This window comes from Myotis daubentonii, chromosome 7 (assembly GCF_963259705.1).
Source record: "Myotis daubentonii chromosome 7, mMyoDau2.1, whole genome shotgun sequence".
NCBI classification, from domain to species: domain Eukaryota; kingdom Metazoa; phylum Chordata; class Mammalia; order Chiroptera; family Vespertilionidae; genus Myotis; species Myotis daubentonii.
In genome coordinates this window covers 65,028,063-65,052,396 of record NC_081846.1, presented here as the reverse complement: position 1 = coordinate 65,052,396, position 24,334 = coordinate 65,028,063, and the positions used below count along the sequence as shown (strand labels likewise).

The following is a 24,334-nucleotide window of genomic DNA, read 5'->3' as shown; positions in this document are numbered from 1 at the left end:
CACTCCACGCACACCATGAGTATGAACTCATCGTCAGCATCCTTCCTCATTCACTTACACACCTGGCCCCTGTGGGCCCTTGAGGGTGTGACCCCAGCTTGATTGTGAGCCATGCAGCTCTGTGGCTCAGGCTGTCCTCCAGACAAAGCACATCTGCAGACAGACTGGCCCCAGAACCCCTTCTTTCCCTGCTTTCCCCCATGGACTCCTGCAAGGCCTTCAGGGCCAGATCTTTCTTCTGAAGGCCAGGCCCACCTGACCTAGGAAGAGAGGTGGAAGAGTGGTTATTATAAGAAACTGCACTGAAAAACTTGGGGGAATTCAGTTTCTAAGAGGGGTAAGATGAAGCCTTAATCCTTCAAGCTTAGGTTTTTCCATTTACGGTGCCCTCCTGGGAATATCACGGAGACGGCTGCTGCAGAATCAGTTTAGCTTATGAATCATTCCTATTGAAGAGGAGATTTCAAAGGCACGAGGCTAAAATCCTCGGGGCTCTGATGTTCTGCTCACACTGATTTCAAGTGTGGGGTATGACTCTGGGGATCTCATTTCTGTGGTGTTGACTCACTTTCACCATTTTGCTGGAGACAAAGTGGTTCAGAGGCTGCACAGATGAAAGGAAGCACGAGGCTTGTTTGCCACCTCCTCTAGGCAGGGCAGGACTGCCTCCTGACACCGGCCTCCTCCAGCAGCACAACTTGGCACGCAGGCCCAGGGTCCCGTGCTGCTGCCCCCGCCCCTCGTCTGCCCCTCGTACTGGGTCCCAGACCCTTACCCTTCTGGATTCTAGAAGAGTTGTGGTTATGCATTTTCCAAGTCCCACCCACTCCAGCAGCCCTGGACTGAAGCTCCTTCATAGGTCAGAAGGCATAGGAAAGAGAGAGGGCATCTCCTGAGGATATCAATCAGTCTTAGGTCTTTGGAAAATTACCAAATAATATACAAAACAGCAACAACCTCCCCCAAATGCATTATTTAAAATTCTACAAAATCTTAGAGAATGGTTACAAAAGCGACCTTTTTAGCTTAGGGATTAAGTCATTTTTGGAAAATGCAAGGTGTTCGCTAAATATCAGATATTTAAATTGTAAACCATGGAAGGAAAGACCTGACTCCAGAATAAAATCTGGGTTGTGTTTATGTGTGGGGAGAATAAGTGGGTGCACAATGCTAGCAAAGAGGTGTGTCAGCAATTTAAAACTAAAATTGGAGGCATTTCGTTAATGCGAGCACCTTCCGCCTTCTGTGTTTCACGGAGTGAACCCCACAATGGCTGCAGCAGTGCTGGGGACCCAGAGGGACTCAGGACCAAAAGGGAACTGGGTTCTGTGTAGATCACGCTCATAGCTGCCTAAATCCTGTGGCCCTTCTCCCCTTGTGGGTTTTAAAAGGCTGATTGCATTCGAGTGTGACTTTTGTAAATCACATCCTCATGCCTACAGGAGGAAGGAGTGGGGGACGTGAGGCCTTTCCTAGTGCCCTCGCCCCCATTTAATCTGGTTCTTTCTGGGGGGTGATTATAATTGGAGAAAAGGTAGGGGATATTTTAGAGGGAAAGGAGGAGTCCCAAGGTAAAGTCGTAGCGACTGCAGGAGACCAAGAAATCCAGGACCCTGGGATGCAATTAAATTTAAAGAAACCCTGTGGGGTTTGCACCACCTGAAAGGAGCCATGTGTCCCATTCGGAGTTACACATTGTGATCCTTCAGAGGCTGTGAGAGGGGAAGTTAACTCCCTGAATGGACGGAGCTGTCACATTTTAAAGCTGTTTTCATTTTAATCCCCCCATTTTTGTTCTGGCATCCAGTGGTGATTCCATTACCTTCTATTGAGGGGAACAAACAGATAAGCCTACATAAAATTGGAAAGATTAGCTTTTGAAGATGGAGCCATTCAAGGTGGATTTTCAGTAAAAATATGAAACCCTTGACAGTGCTGGTGCTGAGCTGCACGGCCTGGGCTGGGGGGCCTGCGCTGGAGGCGGTGCTGCGGGAGCTGGCTGAGTGGGAGGAGAGGGCTGCCTGTTGTTCAGCCTGTTGTTCAGCCTTACCTCGTGGCCTTCAGCAGGATGACATGGATGGATGGATGGATGGAGACACTGGTGTTTTTCCGTCTGCCCAAAGGGACACCTGGAGGCCATCGAATGGGTACAGGCTGCCCTGCTGCCGAGAGAGCCTGCCAAGTGGTTTTAATGAGCCTGCCTGAGTGCATTGCGCTGATGGTCGCCTGCTTTCCCATCTTAAGTGTTTCAGGAAATGTCCTCCTTGGGAGGCTGAGGAGGCCACGGGGCTGGAACAAAGGGAGTGTTGTTTTGTGGCCCCAGGCCTGGGTCTGGTTTCTTTTTTCATACTTGCTCCTAGAAGGCCATACTTAGAAGTGGGGAATGCTTTTGAAGAAGATTATACAGGATCAAATATTTAAAAAAATGTTTTTTGCTCTCTCGGAGAGGTGTGATGATGAAGTGGTACATTTCTTTGCTATTAAAGTCCATCCCTGATCCTCCAGCCAACGAAACTTGTTCTCTAAATGGGCATCATATTTTCTCGGTTCCTGTACCTTTTGCTATGTTATTCCCATCTCATCTTCTCTGCCTGCATCCTCTCTGCCCGCCCCTAATCTTACTCGTCCCTCAGGAGTCGGTTCCTCAAGGAAGCCATCCCATACCTCCCCACCTGAAGGAACTTTCTCTTCTCTGGCAGCTGTCTGCTTCTTTACCACCTTTGATTGCCCGAGGTTAATATTTGTGGTATGTGTGTACATATGTATTTCATTTGCAGGGTAATTAGCCTAGAAGCAGTGAAGGTCTTCTTAATGGAACACCTCTGTCTCATACCACCCCCCGCCCCCAACACACACACACCATCACCCCACACCACACATATCAACCAACACATGTACACACCACTCACACCCAGACTCTGCATACACACACAGTCCATACCACACATATACACCACACACTCAACACTTCACAAATCAATACACGCCCCCCCCCGCCACCCCTCCCACCACCCCACACACAGATTGTTTGAGCAGGCTCAATCCACTAGCATAAAGGCCCCCACCACACTTGGGCTTATGAGCTAGATCAGGCATCCCACTCCTTAAGCTTGTAGTAGATTGGGGATCACTTCTGTCTCCAAATGAACATGTGCTTCCCTCTCATGTGATGTTGGGGTGGAGGCTTCAGGGAAACAAAATGGGGAACGTCCCAGACGTACCGCTGGTTCTGCCTTGGTTCTTTCTCTGACAAAGGCAAGCAAAGGATGTCAGTACTGTATTAACGAGGAATCAATTGGAAGATGAATCTGTTGCAAGGGAAAGTGTCTAGGGAAACAGATTCCCGTCCATTATAGATGATATTTGGATTATCAATCATTCTTCTTTGGTTGTGGATACTGAAGAGAAGCTAAAGGATTGTGATGAATTATTAAAGAGCTCTGGAGAGAATGGGGGTTGGGGAGCTTTTAGACTCAGAGTCAAGACTGGCCCCATGGTGTGACAGTGTTTGACAGGAGAGATCTGTGTTTTCACCGCAGGTGTCATTTCTGCCACTGCTTCCACGGTCCCGGCCAAATGAGGTCCAGTATTGATTTGTTACATGTTTATGCAAATTAAAGTGACCAACATTTGAGCCGCTCAGTCTCTGTCATTTGATGTTGTTTCATAAGATACATATTAATGGTGTGGGGTAGAAATATGTTTCAGACCTCAGGTCAAATAAACTCCAACAACTGCTTAATGAGAGCCTGTTATGAACTGGATAATAGAATGCTAACGTTTATTGTCACTGAGCACATTATATATAACTGTTGCATTTCAATTCCACAATAATTCTTTGCAGTAGATACTGTACCAAGTATCATAAGCAGTGGGGATAAGCGCGTATGCATGGGCCACCTCTGCCTTTAGGGAGTGTACAAACTAAAAAGCAATCTAAACACATCAAATGATTTAAAATCTTAGCAGATGAGACATTCCAAGGAGTGCCCAATTTCCCAGGTAGGAGAGCTTTGCCGGAGACCAGAACCAGTGCCGGGCCACATGACTTCTTGCTTTTGGTAACTCAGCTGATGGCTTGGAAGTCAACCTGTCAGCCAGGCACTATAGGGCGAACCCCTGAAGGAAATAGAGGATTTGATTGAGAATAACAAAGCAGACTTTCCAGGTATTGGGCAGATTTGGAACAAGGATATGAGTCAAGATTGTAAAGGTTGTGGGGCTTCCCTGCAACACTAAAGAGCACACTGGGTTTTGTTCTAGGTCCATTTGTTCCTAGAGTTTTAAAACTTTCAAAGGGTCTGAAAAAATTCTCTGGGAATATAGTTGCCAGTGACCACTTAGATTGCAGGCTATTTGTGCACTGAAGGCTTGTTTAACATGTAAGGGAACGTGAGTATTCATTTCAGTGTGGGCATAAATCAAACTCTCTGGGCTCTGGCCGGTGGCTCACCGAAAGGTTTTGGGTTTGATTCCCTGTCAGGGCACATACCTGGTTTGCGAATTCAGTCCCCATTGGGGCATATACAGGATTGATATTTCTTTCTCACATTGATGTCTCTCTCTCTCTCTCAAATCAATGAACTTATCCTTGGGTGAGGATAAAGATCAATCAATCAGTCTCTCTGGGAATTGTCCACCCAGGTCCATGCTAAGGCTGTTCTTTAAATACTTGAGAACTCTTCTTTAGGAATTGCTTTCATATCCTACTAGTATCTTTTTGAAAGTCTGGATCTTAAAAATGGATTTAGTGATAGTTCACATAGCAGAAGAATCCATCTATTCCTCTATCCCTTAGATAAAATGAATAGAATTAGAAAAAAAGAGGTAAAGAATAAGAGAATATTTTACATTTGGATTTATGGATTAGAAACAGCCAAATATTATTTGAAACAATTCAGGCTGGGAATTACAGATTTTAAAAAAGAAATTAATAAAATGGATTTTCTTGATTGGGTTATAAAGTGATGAAGGTATTTTCTAACAAGGTTCTTAGGGATTTTTTAATAATGATGATATTGATAAATCTGTCAGCTCTCAAGGTGACTGCATTAAAGCAGGTTAACTTGGGTTTGTAGGTTCTGGTCAGGTTGTAAAAATTCAAAAACAAAACCCACATTTCAGTATGTTATAGTCACCCATATATTCTCAGCCATCCTCCTTCCTTCCCTTCCTCCTTCCTACCCACCGACTCACATGCACGCTGATTTGAGTGGCAGCAGGAAGGAGCACTGTGGGGCTTCGCAACCTCACAACCTCACAGAACAAGCTGTCCTCTGCTGGGAAAGAAAACCGACACATGGAGTTATTGGGCTAACTTTAGGTGAGCTGGCATGTCAGGTGGCTCCCAGGGAGTAGTCAGTCCCTGCGTGGGTGCTCCTGTTCCACAGAGTTCTGTTTAAGAAACCCAGGTGTGGTCTTTTCTCATCTCACGTGTTTTCCGGCGCTCTAACACCTGTGTTTGTGGTTTTCTCCCACTAGGGGAAGCTGCATGACCCTCAGCTCATGGGGATCATCCCAAGGATTGCACATGACATCTTTGACCATATATATTCCATGGATGAAAACCTGGAGTTTCACATCAAGGTAAGTGTCATTGATTGAGACCCGAGAAAAGAAACAGGGCCCAAAATTATGTTTCTTAGCTTTCTTCCTATTGTGTACACATGAAAAAGATGGTCTTCTCATTTAAATGACATTCCTGTGGTAAGCAGAGCCGTATTTTTTATTTAATAATTAAGGTAATGCTTAGCTGTCTGGATGGTTTACTGAGGTAATAAGTTAAAAGGCCTCTTTTGGATGGAATCACCTTCATAGCTGCCGGACTCCTGCCCTTTGCCCTGTGGGTTTCTACGATGTGATTGGAATGGGTCCACAAAGCGTGTTCCGTGGAACACAGCCCTCTTATTAATCATAGAAATATGAATACTTATGTTTACCAGGGAAAATACTTATGTGGCCATATAGGCTGCGAACATGCTTCATTGCACAGTGTTACATTTATCACATGCTTAGATATTCTATTGTGTGACGCGGTTCTGCAAAGGGGACCTGGAGACTGTTACATTTCCCAGCTTGGCTGGGCATGTTTTTCCTCCCTTGCACTAGTGTATTAAGGAGCACACACTGAGAAATGTTGGGGAAGGGAATTCTCTTTCTCTCCCTTGTTTTTTTGTTTGTGTGTTTAAACCAGAACTTATGTTTTTGCTTAAATTCATGTTGGTATTTGGGGTATATTCATTGGCACTTCTTTGTTTGCAAGTGACTGAAAGCCACTTGTTTAAATCAAACAGAGGAAGTGGTTCTAAGATAGAGAACCTGAGAGCAGCCCTGGAGGAGACGGGTTGTGGAAAAGCAAGAAATCCAGGTCCTACCTTTTCTTTTTAACTTAAACACATTGAGTTATAATTCACATACCATAACATTCACTCTTTTAAAGTATACAATTTGATAGTTTTTAGTCTCTTTCCAAAATTGTATAACCATGATCACTACCTAATTCTGGAGCATTTTATAACCACCCCCCCATACTCATTAGTCTCTGCATTTCTGCCTTCTTGCTTTCTTTGGTGTGTGTGTGTGTGTGTGTGTGTGTGTGTGTGGTGGGGGGTGGGGGGGAGGTGCACCATGGCAGCCCCTGCTCCACATTCCCTTATTGCTAATTCCCAATTCCCCAGGAAGCTGGCTCACTGGCCCAGCCTGCAGTAGGTGATCCCCCAGCTCCAGTTAGCTGTGTCCAGGATGCACATCACCGACTGGCCCCCACCATGGTGACTGGGGCAGAGTGGACAGGAGTGGGCAGTTCTAAGAAGATGTGAAGCTGAGCAGATCAGTCAAGAGGCTCATCATCCTTGAAAGCTGAGACCTTATTCCACTAGTCCCACCATTTTAGAGTCGAGGAGACGGAAGTTCAGAGCAGTAGATCCAGATGTCCAAAGTTACATATCAAGTCATTGGCAGAGTTGAGATTAAGCTCTTGATCTGACCAGCACATGCAGTAACTTTTCCATTATATTAAAATTCTACCCTTTTTATTTCTGCCACGTACCATTCATAAATTATGCAAAAACAAGGCAATGACTGCCCAATTATAAATTGCATCTGGCAAATCTTTTTCCTTATAGTTCCCTTCGTTGGCTAAAGCAGCTTCTTGCCAGGGTTCTTTATATCTAAGGACACAGAAGCTTGTTGCTTTGATGGGATCAAGATTTAGGAGCTTAGTGCATCTTTAAGGCTGTTTGCATTTAAATACCTCCAACTACTGTGGGGTTCTTAAGGGATAATCCTGGAATAAGATGTTAAACCAATTACTGCCCTCAAAATAGGGTCTCCCATTAGAATTTTATTAAGATAAAAACAGCCCCAGCATGAAGTGGGGGAGGAGAGGAGGAACAACATTCAAGTCTCTAGGGCTGAATTTGACTGCCTAGGTTCCTGTTCTCTGTTTTAGTTATGCTTACTTATTTCATAAATAAAAATTAGCTATGGAATACTCCATATTTTGGACTGAGTAGTGACAGGCCTAATAAGAAAAAGGGGCTTGATTAAGGCAGTATTAAAAATCTGTTCCTTAAGGTAGGCCCCACAGTGGTTTTAAACATTTCTGATTATGAGTTTTCTTAATGCCAAACAATGCCTATTTATTTTTCTTTTACCTGGCCTCACAAAGTATTTGAAATGACAAAACTGGCAAAATTAAAAGTGGTCATTACCTGTTGTGGTAAAAAGAAATGAATAACTCAGATTCTCTTTCTACGTATATTAAATGTAGACAGAGTTCTAATGACCAGATTTGCTAATATCTAGTTCTAACTGCATTTTAGAGGTACTTAATTTTATCTATACTAGTAATCTATGGAAATAAAGGCACATGTTTAAGATCTCAAAGATACCAAAAATGTCTTATTGAAAATCAGAGAATTCTGGAATACATAGAATGGGTTGGAGTTAGTTGCATTAAGGGCTGGGTTAGGGAGAGATATTTAAGATTAGAAGCCACAGGCCTATAGGATTCCAGGAACAGGAGCAGTGGGTCTCTCAAAGGTCAGGTAGATGTATCCATAGCAGACACAGCTCAGTAACAGGAGTTTGACAGACATTTGAGCAGGCAGAGATTGTTAAGGAGACAGACAACCTGGAGAGGATGCTCAGATAGAGATTCCAGGGTTTGAAGTTGGGACCCCAGATCTCAGAGATACTAGGAAGTCATGAGATGCAGATGAAAGATAATGAACCATTGCCAAGTAACAAAGTCTTTGCTTGTTGCCTGACTAGAGGCAAGACTGGTCCAGAGCTGGGATGTGGAGGTGAAACTTTATCTGTAGAATCACATCCCAATTTCACAACTATTTTTTTCAACTTTATTTTTTAAAATAATTAAAAAAAATCTTTATTGTTGAAAGTTTGACATATATCTCCTTTTCCCCCATTGACCTCTCCCCACCCGCTCCCGTCCCCCAACACATTCCCCCACTCTCCTATTGTCTGTGTCCATTGGTCATGCTCATATGCATGGTTTAAAATAATTTTTGTCCATTCCTTTGTTTAGATTCCCAAAAATACCCATGAACATTAAAGAGAACATTTGGCCTGGGAGGCAGAAGGCACGTGTAGGCAGAATGGAAAATCCTAGAGTAGTGGTTCTCAACTTTGGCTGCACATAGAATCACCTGGGAATCTTTTCAAAATCCTGATTTCTGGGCCTCATCCTCCGGAAATTCTGTTTCTTTGTTATAGGGTGAGGCTACAACATTAGTAACAAAGAAACAGAATTTCCAGAGGATGAGGCCCAGAAATCAGGATTTTGAAAAGATTCCCAGGTGATTCTAATGTGCAGCCAAGGTTGAGAACCACTGTCCTAGAGGGACTTTCTGAAATCATCAAGTCTAATGGCTTCGTTTAATAGATGGGAAAATTGAGGCCTAGGATCTTGGTTACATGTGAATTAAATTTTCAAGATCACATCTTGTTTTCAGACGTTAGCCATCGTATGAACAACCTGGGGAGTTGAGAAGCTGATTCCTGGGTCCTATTCTTTGAAATTCGGCTCCAGGAAGACTGCAGTAGGATTCAGGCCTTTGCAATTTAAACAAATGCTATGGGAGATGCTGATGTAGGTGGTGCTGGAGCTGTAATTCATTTGAGAGTAATTAATTGGAAGGCTTTCTTTCCCTCTTACAGGCTAGTTGTCTTTCATTAAATCAGATTTTGTTCAAATCCTTCCTGGACTCCCTAAACCTGTCACCATCATGATTTCTCTCCCAGTTACTTTTCTGAGCTCTTATAGTTCTAAGTAAACTGCCTTTACCACCCTCCCCACCTCCTTGAATGTTTCGGTCATGCTCCCACCCTAGTCAGATGAGGCTGTCAATATCAGGCATAAGCTAAGGCCTACTGATTTTTGGCAATTACTTGCAAAGAACGTTTTCTATTCCAGCTGTTGTCATCTCCAGAAGTTTGCTTGGTGCTCATCTAAAGTAAAAGCTAGAGTCCTCCCGTAAGTGGCTGTCTAGCACATGATGTAAATAACACCTGGCTCGAACCATAGGGAGCTGTGATGAGCGGGGATGGCGAGTGGCCACCCTGAGCTGGGACTCCTAGAGCAGGCTGGCAAAGCGGGAAGCAGGGGATACAGGAGAGAGGGCCGGGGCTCCGCACGCTGTGGCTCTGAATCTTCACTCTGGACCCCTTCCTACTCTTCTTAGCTGATGCATGAGAAAAGCTTTTGTAAGTTCTAATAATGATATTTTTGTAATATAGTGTGGCATTTCTATTTCAAACTTAATTTGCTTTTAACAGGTTTCCTATTTTGAGATCTACTTGGACAAAATCAGGGACTTACTCGATGGTAAGTAACGCAAATGCTTGTCCTTTATTTGTTCTGTAACTAAAATGTAGGGAGGTTGAACTGATGCATAGCATTTCTGCTTAAGGAATTAATGAAAGTGTATTAGAGGTGTTCTCTTGCCTTCAGACTGTCTGCTTATTCTCGTCCAAGGCTTAAACTTTTTCATTTATATTCCAAAGAGATAGGTTTGCCTATCTTTTGTAACAATTTCTGTTTTTCCACCAATACAGGGTCTTTAACTTTTCTTTTCTTCTTTGCATGTCATCCTTATTATCTCTATAGTATCCAAGACAAACTTGGCTGTTCATGAAGATAAAAACAGAGTCCCATATGTAAAGGTATGAGGAAAACGTGATTGATGTGCAATTAATTTATCTCCAGTCACTGTCATAATAATCAGTACATGAGATGCCCAGAATATTACATATATAAAGCACATACAGCTATTTAATCATGTTTCTTACATTTAAAATTCACCTGGTTAAAAAATAGACGTTTAATGTCTTCAATCATATCTCTCTATGTGAATGTATCACAGATGGCTAATCCCATGCTGAGAATTGCAGAGTGAACAAACATTTATTATTTACATTTAAAAGGGCTTTGGTATTGAGTATAGTTGTTATACTTTGCTGTTAAGGGAAGCCTATTATAGCATTATGTAGCACTTTAAAGTCTTTAATTAAAGTTGGGGCTAGGGTAATAAATAAAGATGGAAGACAAAGCAAAAGTTCATCTATTTCTTTTTCTGTCATTGATTTTCTTCTTTATTTCTGTCTTCACTGCTGTTGAGTTTGAATATGTACTCAGAAACCTAGGGAAGTTCGGCTTCTTTTCTGGTTTATTTCTGAGTTTCCTAGGGGTTGCTCAGCCTTCTTTTTAAATGTAAAATTCAACCCTTAGGCAAGGGGAGGAAAGTTGTTGGATCAGCCTTGCAGCCCTTCTCTTTCTCTGCACATCTCGAGGAGTAATGGGAATATATTTAGCTGTCTCAAGTATTGTTACTTTTCAGTATTTTAACAGTGAACCTGAACTGATTGTCTTGCAGGGATGCACTGAGCGGTTTGTATCCAGCCCCGAGGAAGTCATGGATGTGATAGATGAAGGCAAAGCAAACCGACACGTGGCTGTAACAAGTAAGCATGGTGTGGTGTTTCCTCCCCTCTCACTTTGGATACAAATGTTTGCCTACCCACCGGGAGGTCCATATGAAATAAAGGCGGTTGAAAGCAGTGACTGAGATGAAAACACAGGGAAGTGCAGTGTATCTAGGCAGGCTGTGGGAAACAGCGCCTCCTGCTGTCCAGGGTACTCTTGGCACTATTGGGTGGGACTCATTGGAACCTGGCAACAGCCTAAGCCTGAACCCTGGGGCAACCAACCAACCAACCAACCAACCAACCAACCAACTAACCAACTTACCAACCAAAGTGGGGGAAAAGTAAACTTCTAAGTTTACTTATTTTAGCTATGTTATTGTTCAGTTTATTTTTAAAAAATCCAAACTGACAAATTCTACAGGCATACACATGGGAAGAAACCATAATAGAGTCCTGCCCTCTGTGTAAAAGGAAAAGGAAGGAGGATCTCAGAAAGTGGAGAGCATTATTGAAACCTTTTCGATGTCGTGTTAATCACACATTCAGGCCAGCTTGGTTACTTGTCCTTTCCTTCCTTGCATGTGCACACACGTCAGGGAAGCAGGTCTACAGTGTTTGATGGCAGAGGTTCCATGAAAAATGGGGGCTGTCCGTCTTACTCAGAGGGATATGGATGAATGAGAGTGACTTCCTATGAAGACGAGCTGAAAGAGCTAAGGCTTTCTAGCTTAGAAGAGAGAAATAAATCTGGGGAGGACTATGGGCAGTGCACTATTTTTAACATATGTAAAGGACTGATATTAGGAGACAGTCACCTTGCTTTGTCTGATCTGCATGGCAGGACTGTTGAAGCTACAGGGCGGCAGGTTTTGGCCTAGCTACCACAGGAACTCTAACCCTGCCCCAGATAAAGCCTGCCATCCAGAAAAGGCGTGAGTTCCTGTATAGGTAGAAGAGAGACAGATATTGACTGATCTAGCCTCTATAAGTCTCTCCCACCCAAGGTTCTATTATTCTGTGATCCAGCACTGTAATTCTTTACCTATTCTCTACCCCAACAAACATATCAGGTGTTATTCATATATGTGGCAAATTTCATAGGGGAGCCTAGAATTGTGTACTTCTTTCTCTTCTGCTTACACACACACACACACACACACACACACAGACACACACACACACACACACCAACACTGATACACATACTAGTACATGAAAGAATGTAAGACTCATATTCTTATGGTACTAGCATCACTCATTTTTAAAGAAATTACTCACTTGGTTTCTTAAGCTGTTGTTAGTCATTCATGACAAGCCATGTTGGCCCCTTGGTTCAGAACTTTTGGTCCAGAACATTACTATTTTTCTTAACATTCTGGTAAAGTGGTTTTTAAAATTATTGTGATAAAATAAACATAACATAAAATTTACCATTTTAACCATTTTAAATGTACAGTGGCAGTAAGTACATTCACAATGTTGTGCAGCCATCACCACTATTTACAGAATTTTGGAACTCCATATGCCCATTGAATAATAACTCCCTACACTTTCTCCTCCCAATCCCTGGTAACTACCATTCTATTTTCTGTCTCAGTGAATTTGACAACGAGGTACCTCGTATAAGTGGAATGATACAAGTTCTTTTATGACTTGCTTCTTTCACTTAGCGTAATGTCTTCAAGATTCATTTATGTTGTGTCATGTTGGAATTCGTTCTTTTTAAGGCTGAATAACATTGCACTGCATGTATATACCACACTTTGTTTATCCGTTCATCCATAGATGGATACTTGTGTTGTTTCCAACTTTTGGCTACTGTGAATAGTGCTGCTTTGAACATGAATGTATAAATACCTGTCCAAGTTTCTGCTTTCCGTTCTTTTGGGTATAAACCCAGAAGTGGAATTGCTGAATCATATGGTAATTCTATTTTTAAGGTTTTAAGAAACTGCTATACTGTTTCCTATAGCAGCTGCATCATTTGCATTCATATCAACAGTACACAAGAGTTTCAGTTTCTCCACATCCTTGGTAACACTTATTATTTTCTGTTTTTGTTTGTTTGTTTGTTTTTGGTTTGCTTCAGTAGCCATCCTAATGGATGTGAAATGGTATCTCATTGTGGTTTTGATTAGTGATGTTGAGCATTTTTTCATTTGGTTACTGGCCATTTGTACATGTTTGGAGAAATGTTTATTCAAGTCCTTTGCCCATTTTAAATTGGGTTATTTTTTTGTTGTTGATCTGTAGGAGTTTTTTATACATTGTGAATATCAATCCCTTATCAGATATATGATTTGCAAGTATTTTTTCTCATTCTGTGAGTTGCCTTTTTACTCTGTTGATAATGTCCTTTGATGCATAAAAGTTTTGTTTTTTTAAATATATTTTTATTGATTTCAGAGAGGAAGGGAGAGGGGGAGAGAGAGATAGAAACATCAATCACTGATCGACTGCCTCCTGCACGCCCCCTATGGGGGATTGAGCCCGCCACCCAGGCACGTGCCCTTCACTAGAATCGAGCCCAGGACCCTTCAGTCCACAGGCCCATGCTCCATCCACTGAGCCAAACCAGCTAGCGATGCATAAAAGTTTTTAATTTTGATGAAGTCCAATTTATTTTTTTCTCTAGTTGCTTGCGTTTTTGTTGTCAGACCCAAGAAATTATTGCCTATCCAGTGTCATGAAGCGTTCCTCCTATGTTTTCTTCTAAGGGTTTATAGTTTTAGCTTTTACATTTGGGTCCTTGATCCTTTTTGACTTAATTTTTTGTGTGACCTAAGGTAAGAGTCCAACTTCATTTTTTTTTTTTTTTTGCATATGGATATCCAGTTTTCCAAGCACCATTTGGTAAAGAGATTGTACTTTCCCCATTGAGTGATCTTGACATTCTTGTTGAAAATTATTTGACTGTATTATGTGAGGGTTTATTTCTGGGCTCTCTGTTGCATTGGTTCATATGCCTGTCTTTATGCCAGTACCATACTGTTTTGATTATTGTAGTTTTGTAGTAAATTTTGAAATCAGTAAGTGAGAGACCTCCAACTTTGTTCCTTTTCAAGATTGTTTTGGCTCTTTGGGATACCTTGAGATTCCATATGAATTAGGATGGACCTTTCTATTTCTATAAAAAGCATCATTGATCCCAACTGGCGTGGCTCAGTGGTTGAGCGTTGTCCTAGAAACCAAGAGGTCGTGGTTTGATTTCTGGGGGTGTGCAGGAGGCAGCTGATCAATGATTCTCTTTCATCCCTGATGTTTCTATCTCTCTCTTCCTCTCCTTTCCTCTCTGAAATCAACAAAAATATATTTATATAAAAAAAAATCATTGAGATTTTGATAGAGATTACATTGAATCTGAAGATCACTTTTGATAGTATCGACAGCTTAATATTAAATATTCTAATCCAAGAACACAAATGTCTTGATTTTTGTCTTCTTTAATTTCTTTTAGCAACATTTTGTAGTTTTCAGTGTACAGGTCTTTTGCTTCCTTGGTTGTTTATTCCTAAGTATCTTTTTTATTGCTATTTTAAATAGAATTGTTTTCTTAATGTCGTTTTTGGAATGTTCATTGTTAGCATGTAGAAATGCAAACTTACTTTTATGTGTTGCTTTTGTATCCTGCTAGTTTGTTGAATTTATTCTAACATTTCTTTGTGTGTGGAATCTTCAGGGTTTTTCCCCATATAATGTGGTGAGGTGGTTTTAAGAAATGATTGTGAGTAGGGGTTGAATAAGACAGTCACTGGGGTCTCTGCTTGCCTGGTGAACAAAGACCAGGGAACAAAAAGATTTTTATTTCCAGTACTCAGTCCTAATGCAGCATATTTAATCTTTGCACCCAGCATGGGTTATAGAAGAGGTGTATGTTTTAATCCATAATACTTCCTGAAGAAAGTTTATGATACTACTGATAAGGCAACACTACGCACATGAAGAAGATGGAGTACGTCAGGGACTGATCATGATGATGAAGGCTGAGGGAGTTAGAGTGAGGCAGGGAAGGAGGCTGTGAGCTCCTCCGGCAGCGGGTCAGCTAGTGTGGGTGCTGGAGGCGGGTCTCTCGGCTGGAGCAGAGAATCTGTTATCTTAAACCAGTGGTTCTCAACCTGTGGGTTGCGACCCCTGAAAATACATCCTGCATAGCAGGTATTTACATTACGATTCATAACAGTAGCAAAATTACAGTTATGAAGTAGCAACGAAAATAATTTTATGGTTGGGGTCACCAGAACATGAGGAACTGTATTAAAGGGTCGTGGCATTAGGAAGGTTGAGAACCAGTGTCCCATCAGCTAAGATTTTAGATTAATTTCTTTGCCACTTAGAGGTATTTAAAATCTTTCCTTTCTGGAATGAGCATTGCTTTTAAGGAGAAATGGTGGTCTCAGATCATTTTTAAAATTGGCTTGACTTGAAGAAATGGAGCTATCAGATGACTTGTGCTTTTCAGATGAGTGGCTGGCTACCTAAATGTATGTGTTCTTTGTAGAACAGTAACTGTTTTCCTTTTTAGACATGAACGAACACAGCTCTAGAAGTCACAGTATCTTCCTGATTAATATTAAACAAGAGAATGTAGAGACCGAGAAAAAGCTCAGTGGGAAGCTTTATCTGGTTGATTTGGCCGGGAGCGAAAAGGTAATTGGTTCTTTATTTGTATTAGCTATAATTTCCCCTGTTATTTGCTTCACTGTGCAATGGTATAATTTTTATGCCTTTCTATTTCCTGGTTTTAAAGAGCTTTTAAAGTTTCTGATGTTGTGCCAAGATGTTATTAAATTTAACCTTTGCTTCCCTGCTCCTCTTTCCCGATCCTGAAGTCCCTGTTCACGTCGCGGGGTGCTTTGAATGCCAGCTCTGATTTATGCCTAATGGGCTCTGAAGATGACATTGGGCAAGTGTTGGGGTGAACTTAGCTTGGCAGTGAGCATTTGCAAATCTGCCTTTGCCAAGCCCTTCTGAGAAAAGAGAAGAGCTCCACGTTGTTCCAGACGCAAATAGGCCAGGGAAGGGCATTGCGTTGGAATGTGGCGGCCCTGCCTCGGCAGGTGTGTTGCTGGTGGAAGATCGGGAACCTGGGCTCTCCCCCTTCTCTGCTTCTCTCTGCAGTGGTGTGGAACGGCGCCTCACGTGGCAGCCTCACTTCTTCCTTCAGGCTACGGGGCTACGAGCCGCAGCCCTTTTCTAGTTTTGTCAGGGCTCTTTTTGGCATCTGTATCCTGTCCCATTCTCTCCCAGGCCCTGGCTGAGGCCATACTTCAGACCGAATAAGCTTCCAGAACCTTCTACCTGCCCCGACCAGCCTCACGTCCCTGGCAGCTCCAGACGCTCCTGCTGTCACACCCTGGCTTGGGGACTCTGCCCCCTTGGGGGACACCACGTGGCCTGTCCATCATCACTGCCATGTGCTGACTGTCCCCAATCAGGGCTCACCCTGGAGCTGTCAGTATCCTGGACTGTGTCATTGATCCCCACTTAACTGCACCCCACTGCTGAGGGGCCGGACGCCACCTTATGGCCACTAATATCCCCCTAAGTGATGGCTACTTGTGTTGCTCTCATGTCTGTCTTTGTAAAGCCGTGAGCAGAAAACCACCTGGATATTCCTGGTTGGAAATCTAAAATTTTACTGGCATGGGTTTGTACCTTTAAACAGGTGCACCAGAACGGGGATGCAGAGCAGCATTGCTTAGTTCCAAACTAACCATTGGCAGCCAGGCTCCACTTGGTTGCCACACCAACTGTCCGGGTCCCCACAAGGAGTGCAGTCACCCTTCGCTCTTCACAGGCTTGTCCTCTTTCCCTTTGGAGCACAGGGACGAGCACTTAGGGCCCAAGCACCGTCCTCTGCACAGGGCTGGCGGTTCTCACTCATTATGATACTTACGAGACATTTGAGAGTTGTGGTCCCACGCCCTTTCTCCTGCTCACACGTGTTTTCCTTTGCCCTGGATGCATCTACACGGATGTGTCAGTGTGATCTAGGAGAACAGAACTCTGAGCTTTAGTCCCCGATTCCTCTAAGTGGTGTTCTTCCCTTAGGCTGGCGATTGGACATCCCTGGAACTTAAATTTTTCTTGTCTGGAAGAGGAAGGAGTTGTACCTGTCTTTCATATTTCATGGAGTTAAGACGCTCTGATATGAAAGCGTGTTAAACAACGCCATGTGAATAGACTGTATTGTTTGTGGCCCATCAGCTGTATTAGTTCTCTATCTGTAAGCAGGGGTACCCCCACACACAATTCCCAGAGAGATGAGAATCTATCCTATTTGAAAAAATCTACCCCTGGACATGCATTCATTCATCTCTGTTGTTAGGAGTTTCTCCTTTATACATAATTGAAACCCGTCTTTGTGCAGTTAAAAATCACTTCCCCACTTTCCTTTCTGTAGACAGCAGCTGCTGACCTGGCATCGTCCGTCCAGTCAGCAGAGCTATGAATCATGTTGAGTTCCCCTTTTTTCTAGCATCTGTGAACTGCTCTCTCCCGACAGCAAATACTATAAATACTAAATTACCAGCAATAACAGCAGAGGAGGAACAGTGTGTGCTCCCTCTGGCTGCAGAGGAAAAAAGACAACTTCTCGATGTAATATACATTTTCTTGACTTTTCATACCTAAACTAAAAATGTTGATGACACAGTAGCCACTTTTGTAACGAGCTCTAGTTGAGTGTTTCGAAGATGGTGACTATTTTCAAGGCCACCGGAGGATTTGGAAGGCGGGATACATATTGCCTGGGGGTTTGTCCTCTGTGCTTGTCCTGGTCTCGCATGGCCCAGGTGTCACGCTGCCCCGGCCAGTGTATCCCATCCAAGTGCAATAATACGAGCTGCGCCTTTTTTTGGACTTCTGCTGGCCTGTTTTAATTCCTGTATGCAAATGTGATTTTTCAGAAGTTGATTTTAAACTCTTCTAATGCTCTTCATCTAAACTATTAATTCTAATTAATGTTGTGTTAATGACTAAAAAAATAGTGTTTTTCCTTATTTTAAAATTTTATTGATTCTTTTTTTTAGAGAGAGGACGGGGGAGAGAAAGAGTGAAAAGGAGAGAGAGAAACATCAATGTGAGAGAGGCACACCAGTCGGTTGCCTCTTGCACACATCCTGACCGGGGACGGAACCCACAACCTGGGTATGTGTCCTGACCAGGAATCGAACCTGCCACCTTTTGGTATATGGGAGGACTCTCCAACCAACTGAGCCACACTGGCCAGGGCAGTTTTTTTTTTTTCTTTTGGATAATTGTACCTTTTTTCCTTGCCATGGTTCAGTGAGGAAGGAACAGAGAGAGTATGGACAGCCATCCAGACCACCGCTTGTCCTTTGCCTGAAGTTGGAGCTCATGGTTTACACGTTCCCAACATGTCCTTTCACTGTGGCCCAGACAGCGTTTGCTCCTCCAGCTCCCCCCGGAGTGGAGGCTGCGGCTCAGTGTCCCAGGGCCAGGCCTTTTCCCAGTGACAGCACTTTCGGGCCTGCTTTTCCTGGAGGATGTCCCCGGGGAAGCATCCACAGCTCCACCACTGGAGGCCTTCCAGCCGTTCCCCTAAAGCTAATCGAGAGGAAAATGACAAGCGAGAGAGCAAATCCCCCGCCTCTGGCACAAGGGAAGGTTTTATCAGTGTGATCCTTACTTACTTTTCCTTCTCCTTGTCTTTCAGGAGCCAGGAGGATTCACCGCCCCCACCTGCCCCATTTGCCCTCCTGTGAATTGGAATTTTCGACTGTGCTTTGCTGTCCTGTGCAGCTCACTGCTCTCTCTTTCATAGGTCAGCAAAACTGGTGCCGAGGGAGCCGTTCTCGACGAAGCTAAAAATATCAATAAGTCTTTGTCTGCTCTTGGAAACGTGATCTCTGCCTTGGCAGAAGGGACAGTAAGTGATCCTGGCCCCATCTATTAAATGATATTATGAGAAGTCGCCTTTTTGGGTCCGTGTGCTCTTTGCCACACACTCCAGAGATTTGCTTGTTTTGGTTTGGAAGGGCCAGAGGGAATCTTGGTGGTGGGCACCTTGCTTGCTGGGGGATCTGATCCATTAAAATGTGTGAATGGAAATGCTAATTTCCCAGAATGGGCACGCTAAACTTTGGCAAGATCCAAAGACCGGCAACAAATTCTTATTTCACACGTGTTTTTAAGCCCAGTGTCCTCAAAACGAACTTGCTTGCCTCTGTGTTTTTTCTTTGAATGGGCTGTCACAACCAATGCTTTTTCTTTTCCTAAATAGAAAACACACGTGCCGTATCGGGACAGCAAGATGACTCGGATTCTTCAGGACTCTCTGGGTGGGAACTGTAGAACTACTATTGTTATTTGCTGTTCTCCTTCTGTCTTCAATGAAGCTGAGACCAAATCTACATTGATGTTTGGACAAAGGTGGGTGTGGTCTCGCTACTCATGCTGGGAGCTGGGTCAGAGGAGTGGCAAGGGGCTAGTGTCGGACAGGAAATAGAGTGAAGGGGGCAAGTAGCTTGTTAGTAAATTGCATCTAACAGGTGATCTGTAAACTTGAGGCATCACTTATTGAAGCCAAAGGCATAATCATGTTTTAAAATAATGGGCAGGAATATGCCAATCAAAGGTATGATGTTAAAAAACAACACTCTTAACTTACAATAGATGTGATTGTTGGTAATTCAGTGGAGTGTTGCTTTTGTTCTTCTTGGAATTAAGTCTGAATCCCAGGCTCTGGCCGGGTAGTTCAGTTTGTTAGAGGATCATCCTGACATGCCAAGGTTGTTGTGGTTTGATCTTCAATAAGGGCACATATAAGAAGCAATCAGTGAATGCATAAATAAGTGGAACAACAAAAATCCCTCTCTCTCTCTCTCTCTCTCTCTCTCTCTGTCTCTCTCCCTCTCTCCTCCTGCCCCTTCCCCTCTCTCTCTAAAATCAGTACTAAAAAGAAAAAAAATCTGCCTCTCGGGTTTACAGGTTTTCAAAGGTATACAACTCAAGACTGGTAACTAACTACCTTTAACTCCAATATTTGGAATTCATTGCAGAGGTGCTGATAGCACACCAGAAACTTAGATGAATGTAGAGTAGTTGCATAGGTATTAAAATGGGGGAAAGGAAGCCTCATGCTAACCCTGGGGTAGGAGGCACAGAATATGTTGAGGAAAGGGCAAAACAGCAGCCATCTTCTCACCTTCAAAATGTCCATGTGAGATTTCCTAGATGTCTGGGCAATGGTAATAGGCAGGCAACAGAGGCACCTCAGTAACCCTGAAACAACGGTCACGTGTGTGGATTAGTTCATACCATCCTTTCCTTTCTTGCCCCCCCACCCCACCCCGCACACCCCACCCCTGTTACCCAAGGCCTAACCTGCAGTCATGGTCCCTCCGTTCTAGGTGTCACCCCCATCCTCCCAGCCTGGTGACCTCAGGTGCTAGTTCCCAGAATGCTTGGATGCTATGGATTTGGGTGATCTGAGCATCTTTAGTGCTCACTGGGCTGAGCCCGGACCTCCGGTTGGGAGATGTGAATTCCACGGCTGGCATTCCCTTTAATTCGGAACACTTGTGTGATCTTTAGAGTAGTGACCAGCTCCCTGTGGGCTGTAGCAGCTTCATTTTTAGATGGATGTACAGAGCACTCCCTCTACCTTCCTCCTGGGAGTACGTTGTTTAGTTATACTCAAGAAATAGTTTAAGATCCCTAGAGACAGCACACATGGGGGTGGGCATTCTGTATGGGAAATTGTGGCTTGTTTAAACTGCATTAAACCCCAGTCATTTCCTGAGCCCTCAACAGAACATAGAATTACACAGAGATGGCACCTGTGGGATGTCTAAATAAATAATAATTACACTGAAATGTTGTAGAACTAATATATCTTTTAAACTGGATTTGGGTCCTGTACTTCCTCTCAGATCACTTCCTTGATTAGCCAAATGCTTAGCTCACTGGATTGCAGAAGGATAGCACTTTCTTTTATAAATGAGTATTTGCTATGGGCAACGTAGAATGCTATGCTGATCATCCTGCCTGCCCTGCTCCCCCAGCTTCTTAAACTTAAGCTTTAACAGTTTCCTCTGAAGACATGTGTGAGCAAACCAGCACCAACTGCATTTAGAAAGGAAACATCTCTTTAAAAGAAATTTTTACCTGCAAGGCAAAAATCACCTGAACCTTTGCAAGCCAGAGTCATGCTGGGGCATTGGGCTGTCTCTCTCAAGGTTGCTGCTGTCAGTGGGCACTTGCAGCTGTCGATAGGAAGAGTTTAAGGAGCAAGTCCAAATGGTTAGTTTCTTTCTTCTGTTCTTAGTGAGCCAGTCATTATCATAGTCCTCATCACCGGCACTTTTTATCAGGGCCTAGTATTGCCAGGCATGTCAGAATCCTCTTAGAAATTTTACTAGGTACGAGGAAATTGAGGCTGAGGTTCAGAGCCATTAGGTGTGGTACCTGAGGCCACTCAGCTGGTAAATGACTAACATGTCGGATATCATAGGGTGGAGACTGTATTATTTGACTCGCAGCCTCTTACATCCAGGGTGCTGATCAGGAACCTTGATGAGCATGGGCCCCCAGGATCAGTGACTCCAGGTTTGAAGCTAAGTTCTGCTCTGACCCATTCTCTGTCTCTCTCTCTCTCTCTCTCTCTCTCTCTCTCTCTCTCTTCCTCCTTCTCTTTCTCTCTCTCTCTCTTCTGTGTCAGCCTCGCCTGTAGGAAGAACTGTAATAACACCACTTCTGAGAATTGTTGGGAGGATTAAATGAGTTGCTTCAGGTTTTACTTAGCACAGGGCTGGCATGTAATTGGCATTCAGTGATCGCAATTTCCCCCTCCCCTCCGTCTAAACGGTCTGCGACAACCGGATGCGCTGAGGCTTGGGAAAGGCATGGTAATGGACGGGGTAGGACTGTAATGTGACAGACAGGACTGAATGATGTGGAATTAGAATTAAGTTTCCAGAATGGAGGATGAAGTAAATACTGCTGATAATTTGGGATTCCAGGCATGCCAATTATATTTTCAAATGAAATAGGTTGGCCTCTAGTCTTTTGTCAGGGTCATCTGGATACTGAGCTCCACGAAGGCAGGGACTAGGTTTATCATTGACCTCAGTTGTCCCAACAAGAGCCCGGCACCAGCAGCACGCACTAGATCAGTGGTTCTCCACCTTCTGGCCCTTTAAATACAGTTCCTCATGTTGTGACCCAATCATAAAATTATTTTCGTTGCTACTTCATAACTGTAATGTTGCTACTGTTATGAATCGTAATGTAAATATCTGATATGCAGGATGGTCTTAGGCGACCCCTGTGAAAGGGTCGTTCGACCGCCAAAGGGGTCGTGACCCACAGGTTGAGAACCGCTGCACTAGATGGTCAATGAATAGGTGCTTATCAAATGAATGAACAGATGAATCTAATGCGGACTGTGTAGGATTCATAGAACATGAGGGCACTTGCTGAACTGTGACACCATTGTGTCCAGAGGTTTGGCTGTGTTTAGATCTGGTTTGTTTTCCAGCCTATAATTAGAAATGTATGAGGTTTTGTTCCATGCCCTCTATCTCCGAGTTGCTTAATGGATTCTTCAAGGACATCTAACTTCTCTGTGGGGCCACTACCTGCTTTATTGTTAAATATATGCATTGAACCCAATTACACAGCAGACACGAGTCTGAACATCGGATTAGACATGGCATCTGATAACTAATGAGATTAAACACTTTGAACTCAGGAAAGACTGCCGGGCACATCTCAAATTCAGTGTAACGAGTGTTCATTATATTCTTGTTGCAGGGATGGCCAAACCTTAGGGCAGCATGAGATGCCACAGTTATTCCTCCGCAGTCTTTCAAGGACAGGAAGAAAGTCCATGTTTGTTGCTAGGCTATACTGTAGTGATGCTCTGAATAAAACAATAGTATATCCTTTGAAGCAGTAGGAACATGGTAGAGTCCACAGGGGCCCGAGAGCAGCCTACCAAGTCAGCACTCTCCAAGATTCTAGATTAGGTCCTGGAATTTAAAGGGAAAAATTCCCTGTGTCTGTTTCCTGCTTTCAGTGAGGAAGTCTGGCTCTCCTGTATGGTCAGGCCTGTCCCCTTCAGTCCCGGAACGCCCAGCATTGTGTTAGTTAAGCTGTAGAAGCCCTTCTTTGTGTCCTCAAAGAGCTTTGAATTTAGTGGAGGAGGCAACACGTGAATTTCCAGACAGCAGAGCGTCAAAAAGCTGGGCTCTGCGGGAAAGCTGAGCGTTCCTGCCTGAGGAATAGGGCACTCAAATTAGAGCACTTCCATTGATCTTTTATTCTTCTGGCTCCCAGCCTTTTATTTTTCAGTCTTTAATTACTCTTCCCAAGTACTTTTATAGCACTATTCGAAAAGGATATTGATAAGTTTTAGAAGTATGAGCTGAGGGGGAAAAAGGAGACATATGTAGTACTTTAAACAATAAAGAATAATAAAAAAAGAGAAGTGTGCACTGACATCACCCAATTATCTGGGAAGCCTGTTTAATGTACCTTGATTTGGGGTGGTAATGAGGGAAAAGGGAGCCCTGAGGGGACAGGCCAATCAGTTTGGAGAATTAGCACATCTTTGGCACCAAGAGTTTTGATTGATCCAGTATGAATAATTGAAAGGTTTATTTGTATGTGCAATGTGGAAGAATTGATAATTTAGGGGAAGTAATATTCTTCTTTTCCTGATGTGCTCTTTGTTTTTAATTGCATGCTCAGTTTAGTGGCAGCTGCATCAGGCAGAGCCAAAGCCTGAGTGGGGTGCATGCAAAATTCATGTCACCAGAGTTCAATAGCAGGTTCTCTGCCGGGCTGGAGCGAGCACTTTGGCCAATGTAGACACTTGAATACACTTTTGACATAAAGTGAAAAAAGACCCAAATCACGCCCTGTTGGGGCCCTGTTGCTGAAGCATTATTAGGGTTAATTAACGGCTCTTGAAGGGACAGACACTGTGGATGACAAGTTTAAGCAGAGACCAGATTCTCATCCAGGTTGGTCATTTCTTAATGTTTCTTGGAGACTAGAGCTTTTCAAAAGATATAAGTTAAAGCTTTTAATTTCTCCTGCCCTACGTCCCCCCTACTTACAAGCAGGGAAATGACCCTACCAGGAAATGGGAAGGCAACATGTGGCAGTCACATTTCCAGAAGAAGGTAGGAGTTTTATCTGGGAACTAGGACTCAGAGCAAACTGAAAGGTGTGACAGTTTTATGTGTCAACTCAGCCAGGCTGTAGTAGCCGGTTATTCAATCAAACGCTAACCTAGGTGCTGCTATGAAGCTATTTTGTAGATGTGGTTAACATCTGCCACCATCAGTTGACTAAGTAGAAGCACATTAGAAATCCTGCCATTTGCAACTAGATGGATGGACCTTGATGGTATTAC

The 24,334-nt window shown here is 43.4% G+C and overlaps 1 protein-coding gene across 1 annotated transcript in view; it reads left to right on the top strand.

Annotated features, from left to right (window-relative positions):
- Positions 1 to 24,334, top strand: part of KIF5C (kinesin family member 5C) — a 153,167-nt gene that overhangs the window by 59,025 nt on the left and 69,808 nt on the right. The window contains exons 4-10 of the mRNA XM_059704528.1: positions 5,482 to 5,586; positions 9,799 to 9,847; positions 10,130 to 10,185; positions 10,896 to 10,983; positions 15,470 to 15,594; positions 18,734 to 18,838; positions 19,193 to 19,341. Of these exons, the coding sequence (XP_059560511.1) occupies positions 5,482 to 5,586; positions 9,799 to 9,847; positions 10,130 to 10,185; positions 10,896 to 10,983; positions 15,470 to 15,594; positions 18,734 to 18,838; positions 19,193 to 19,341 (677 nt within the window). The remainder of the gene's footprint in view (positions 1 to 5,481; positions 5,587 to 9,798; positions 9,848 to 10,129; positions 10,186 to 10,895; positions 10,984 to 15,469; positions 15,595 to 18,733; positions 18,839 to 19,192; positions 19,342 to 24,334) is intronic.